The sequence below is a fragment of the Sinocyclocheilus anshuiensis genome, unplaced genomic scaffold (genome assembly GCF_001515605.1).
Source record: "Sinocyclocheilus anshuiensis isolate Anshui unplaced genomic scaffold, SAMN03320099.WGS_v1.1 scaffold50, whole genome shotgun sequence".
Taxonomy (NCBI): domain Eukaryota; kingdom Metazoa; phylum Chordata; class Actinopteri; order Cypriniformes; family Cyprinidae; genus Sinocyclocheilus; species Sinocyclocheilus anshuiensis.
This window is the reverse complement of record NW_015542382.1, coordinates 2832791-2838709: the sequence shown is the minus strand read 5'-3', so window position 1 is coordinate 2838709 and position 5919 is coordinate 2832791. Positions and strand designations below refer to the sequence as shown.

At 34.6% G+C, this 5919-nt stretch overlaps 1 protein-coding gene across 1 annotated transcript in view; it reads right to left on the bottom strand.

The window, feature by feature from the left end:
- Positions 1-5919, bottom strand: part of LOC107692650 (MICAL-like protein 2) — a 9173-nt gene extending 3254 nt beyond the window's left edge. The window contains exons 1-7 of the mRNA XM_016491811.1: positions 5435-5919; positions 3695-4003; positions 3308-3483; positions 2338-2386; positions 1651-1841; positions 644-711; positions 230-347 (exon numbers count right to left, since the gene is read on the bottom strand). Of these exons, the coding sequence (XP_016347297.1) occupies positions 230-347; positions 644-711; positions 1651-1841; positions 2338-2386; positions 3308-3483; positions 3695-4003; positions 5435-5889 (1366 nt within the window). The 5' untranslated portion in view covers positions 5890-5919. The remainder of the gene's footprint in view (positions 1-229; positions 348-643; positions 712-1650; positions 1842-2337; positions 2387-3307; positions 3484-3694; positions 4004-5434) is intronic.

Below are 5919 nucleotides of genomic sequence, written 5' to 3'. Positions count from 1 at the left end.
ATTATATATATTTTTTAAGTAAACTTTTTTTTTTTTTTATTGAAAGTTGCTAAATTTTACAATTCATAATATGTATCCATTTGTTTTGCAAGATAAATGGGCACAGTAAAATAATTCTTCCTTTATAATGTGATTGTCTGAGAAGTGGATCTGACAAGGCTATTCATTCTTTCCTTATTTGTAAAAGAGCCATTTTTAAGAGTGTGTGTGTGTGTGTGTGTGTACAGACCCTCATCACATTGTCGGAGTTGTTTTTCCAGCTCTACTCCTCTTTTCTCCAACTCGTTCATATTCATCTCGATTTCCTTCAGTTCTTTTTGAATGCCTTCCTTAGGAATGTAACCCGGCTAAAGCAAACAGACACACAATACGTCAAACGTGAACTTTCTGCACAAACGACTTTGCACAGATCCTCAATGGTTTATTTATTCCTTTAAATGATTTTCTAGTCTATCAGAGGAGTGAAAAGACGGTTCAAAAATCTGGACTTACTATGAAGTCACTTTATTTGACTTTTTATTTGATTTATTTATTACTTGATTCAAAGATAACTGCCCCAAAGGTCCTTTTGACTCACACACATCAGTGCAGACAGAAATGCAGAAGACCAGATAACACATGTAATTATTGTTTTGACACACACCTTGTGCAATTTGTGAGTTTCAGTCTCTGAGGGACTAACAGGAGATACAATGCTGCCACTGCTGGAGTCTGGAAGACAGACAGAGATGCAAACATACAGATGAACAGAGAAACTAACAAACAAATGTACTGCATGCAGTGCTCCTTTATTAATTGAAATGCAATTAATGTTATTGTTCATGTTAATATATAATGCATGTTTGGCTGTACCTGGGACCCTTACAGAAAGTATAACCTCATTTACCATAGTTTTTGGACATGGTACCATGAAAAAAAAAATCATGTATTTGTGACACTGAAGGACTAGGTTCATAACCTGATGTGTGAAAATGGTAATAATACACTGCAAAAAGAAAATCAGTATCTTGATCTTGTTTCACAGTAATAATAACAACATTTTAACATCATTAAAACAAGATATCAAAGAAACAAAATTGTACTAGTTTTTAGGAGTGTTGTGGTTGTTGTTCACTAAAATGATTAAAAATCGTTTGTCGGTAAGTAAAAAAGCTGAAATGAAATATAACATTAGACGAAAAACAAACTTAAAGCTGAAACTTTCACAAAAATCATAAATCCTGCCTTGACTAAAATAAGTTTGTTGAAGCGCTAAAATTACTAAAACTAAAACTGAAAAATAAAAAAATGTAAAAACTAATGACAAAAGCACATACAATTACTCAAATTAAAATGAAAGTTTATGTTCTTATATTTTCACTTAATTCAAAATATTAAAATATTATAATAGTATATTAATTAATAGAACATTGGTTTTCAGAGAAAATATCTTTAGCGTATTTAATTTTTGACTGGTGGTGTGTATTTTAGCATAAATCTAAATGTATTATTCTGTTTCCCATTTACAACTTGTTTTAGGCACATCACCTCCTTCCTTCCTTCCTTCCTTCCTTCTTTTTGAAAAGACATTTGTTCTTATGTGACCTCCATTGTTGAATAAAAGATTATTTAACAACAAGGCTATTTCTACACATTTTCCTAAGATCTTACCGCTAGATTTCGGCCTGTTATTAATCGGGCTAGGTGAGGGAGCTTTGGGTGAGTTGATGCTAATGGAGATGTTTGTGGTAGATGGTGCAGGAACAGATGTCTGGGAGATTCCCGGACCCGATGCCCGTGGAGAGGAAGCTGCTTCTGGCTTCTTGGAGGGTGAGCTAGTGTTTTCTGTGGAACCGACAGTTCTATAAAAAGGAAAAGAGATGAGAAGATATTAAACTTTTCTGTTTTGTTTCTGAGCAACTAAATGTTCAGCATGGCTTCTCTCACCTCTGACAGGTGAAAGTTTAGGAGGGTGAGGCATGTTAAAGGGGCAGTTACAGTTGAAAGATCTTCATGGGGGACGTGCTTGTGCACTGAGCTCTAGTGCTCTGGGGACTTTCAAATACGACCCACTGCTGGTCTTATTGGGCGCAGCTGGTTTACACGCCCATCAAGAGAACCAATCACAAGAGAGCGTGAAGGAATGGGAGGGACAGAATGTCTGGAGAATGAACCAGTTAATCAATGAAGAGCAGGATGATTTGGTTAGGGAAATCATATAGAGAAGATGTTATTAAATGATTTTACTGAGAAAGAACAAAATGACTCATCTGTCTGATTAACAAATATTAAAGAACAAGACAGTATTAGTGAAGATCAAAAGCATGTTTCATTTAGAGAGAAACAAGCACAACTTACTTTACAGGCTTGAGCATGGACCTCCAATCAGATGGAGCTGTATCATTTTCTGAAATTACATCAAAAGGTTTTCATTTAGAAATGGACATAGTAGACATTTTAAAAATGAGAAGAAATTTGATCATCGTTATTATACTTGGTTTAATGTGATTTAGGAAGAAAATGTTCCTAAATCAACTTCCTTGTTGTCTTAGAATAAAATGTTTATTAATAAATTAAATCAGAATTTTGGCTTACAACTACACTAATATTCTAAAATTTGGCACAAGTAAGATTTTTAACTTTTATTTAACAAGGATGCACATAATCAAATTTCTATTACAAATAAAACAAAACAAACAAAAAATTCTATTCAACAAAATCCTGAAAAAGAAAAAAATATCAGTTTGCACAAAACATTAAGCAGCACAACTGTATCAACATTGATGATAAGAAGAAATGTTTTTCTTGACCAGCAAATTGAACAACAGTCTTAAGTTATAATTTCACTTTGATTTTAGAGGTAGGTTATGTTTATGTATGCAAAAATGCTTTTTTACTGAATTATTGTAGCTGTTATTAAAGCAATGTAAGAAAGGGTTTAAAACCGTAACCTTGACAATATTTTGATGCAACAAGAATGTAAATATAAACGTACAAAAATATTGGTGCATAACATATTGGTGCTTTGCATTTCCAGATAAATGTAACATTCTCATAAACCTCAAGAAAAAAAAAAAAAAGATAAAAAAATCAAACCTCAAATGGAGAAGTGAAATGAATTGACAAGTAAAAAATTTAAATGTGAATTCAGAAATCCACCACATGCCACTTTTTTTTTTTTTTACCAGAATTCAAGGACCAACAAATGCTGCTTGATATTGAACGCATGAAAAATTGTGAAAACTAGGCAGAGAAAAATCCATCAAGCAAAACAACTAATAAGATCAAGTTCTGTATGTTATCAGTGCATCAGGTGTGTCTTCCTCACCCTTGCTGTTGGACGACAGCATGCTCGCAGGCCTGGAGGTTTTATTTAAGGTTTTATCTTTGATCCAGGACGGCGCTGCAGCAGCCGGGGCAGTAGGTTCCACGCTGGTATCCAGTGCTTTGAGACGCATCTTACCTGAGGGGCCTTTAGCACCCGATTCCACAGGGGAAACATTACTATAGAAACCAAAGTGAGAAGAGATTGTGTTAATGATGGATGTGCCTTTTTACACAAACATGTCAACAAAACATGAATTTAAACAATCATCGACATGCTTGATTACATAAAGGCTGTAATTCTGTTTCATTTATGACCCTTGTACACCACCACCCTGTGAAAACAAGTCATAAAATATATGCCAACTCTGAGTAGGTGACTGTAGCTCACCTGTTGTTTGCTTTCAGCCCAGCTTGACTCAGATACGAGTTGTTATTGTTTTCCACTGTCACCATCTTGCCAATCACAGCTTTGGCTTTCTCCTTTTCATTCTCCTTCTCTTTTTCTGTGTCCTGTGTTTTTGTCCAGTCTCCCACCCGCAGCAGGACTCTACCTTTACCAGCTGCGGCTCCTGCAGTGGCTCTAGGTGCTGTGCTTTCTGGTGTAGGAGTTTTAACATTCGCTGTACTCACAGATATAGTTGAGGTGTATGATGAGGTGCTCTTACTGGCAGGCACGATACTGCTGGGCTCAAAGAATCTATCCAAGAAAAAAAAAAGAAAAAAATATTAAGGTTCTAGGCAATTCAATAAGCCTGCCATTGTCATGGTATGGTCAATAAACATAATGGCCAACATTAAAATTAAATTTTGTCTAAATAAATGTATAAATAATAATATGATTTTATTATTACTGATAATACTACTACTAATAATTTTAAAATAATAATAAAAATAATACATTTTAGTTAAAATCTGAAAAAATAAAAACGAAAAAACTAAAATTAATCGGTATAAATGCTAAAGTGAAATTAGCCTTCACAACATTATAAAGTACAGTATGAAAATGGATATTGATTTTGAGAAGGGAGCGTTAGATGATGGTAAAGGGAATTAAATATTCAGAAAATAATTAATTATTCAATATTGGATGATATGCTCAGTTTTGACCAATTCCAATAAAATAAAAGATGTAATATCCACTGACATGGTACCGATTTATCTTGCATCATGCATAAAAATAATCTTTTAAATACACTCCAACGATCAGAGATAAAACATTCAATTCTTAGAAACCATATTTTATGTAATTTAGCCAGCTAGGACACAATCACCCCTTTACCAGTCTAATATGGACCCATTTCCCGATCCAAAGCAGTCTTATTTTAGAATTATTTATATATCATTATATTATTTATTAATAGCTTTTATTTTTTTTATATTTTCAGTTTTTTATTTTAGCTTTATTTAAAAATTTTTATGTGCTTTTCTGGCATTTTTATTTGTTGGCATTTTATTATTTTATTTCTTTTTTTTTTTAATAGTTTTACTTAAAGGGGTCATATTATGCTTTTTCACTTTTTGAATTTTAGTCAGTGTGTAGTGTGTATGTTTGGGCATAAAAAAAGATCTACAAAGTTACATATCTCAAAGTCCACTCAAAAGGGAGATATTTCGTTTAAAAAATTTAAAACGCATAAACACATTTCATTACACCAAATACACAAAATAATGTTCTTTTTAGCAGCATCATATGACCCCTTTAAAATAAATCCCACCTACGGAAATTTGAACTGTTTGGGGGTGGGGAGGGGCGAGGTCGTGGTTAGAAAGCTTGGTTGAGTGCATCAGACAAGACAACGACGAAGAAGAAGAAGTGCTGCTTTAGCCTCAAGTTTTCACAAGTTATTACACAGCTAACCAATCACAACACATTTCGTTTTTCGGAAGGCGGGCCTTCATCAAACCTGGAACTAATCGAGCCGTTTGTGCCAGGCTGGGGAGAAAGGTATTGTAATAATGTAAATTATGTGAAAAATAATGCATTTTTCGAACCACCAAGCATGAGAGCATGTTCTAGTACATCCCCAAAACAAAATCAAGACTTTGTAAAAGAGCATAATAGGACCCCTTTAACAATAACAACACTGATTCAATAAAATATCAGAATACTGAACTGAAAGACATTCACCTCTTTCTGGTTTCTTGGTTCTTCTGTACACTGTTGCTTACTGGTTTAAGAGACTCCGTGGGCGTTCGGGGGCTAAAGGAGGTCTTCACAGTTGTAGCCTCTGGTGCTGGAGTTGTTTTTGGTGCTGGTGTGAGCTGAACTGCTGGAGTAGGTGTGGCAGTTAACTCACGAGTGGGTGCACGGTCCCTTTTATTGGCCAGCCAGCTTAGTTTAGATGTGTTGGGTGTTAAACCAGCTTTTCCAGTATCTCCTAATGCATTCTGGTCAGTCTTGCTTATAAATGTGGACGGTGTCTTTGGTGAAGTCACTGTGATGTGTGTAGTCGGGACGGTTACAGGCTTCTCTATGCTTGTGTGTGTCTTGCAGATGAAAGTTCCTGCTTCTTTTCCAGGCTTGTATGTGCCAGAGAGAAGAATAGTGGAACACTCTTTGCATCTGTTGAATAGAGAGTTCATAGTTAACAAAACAGAAAAAATATAATATAC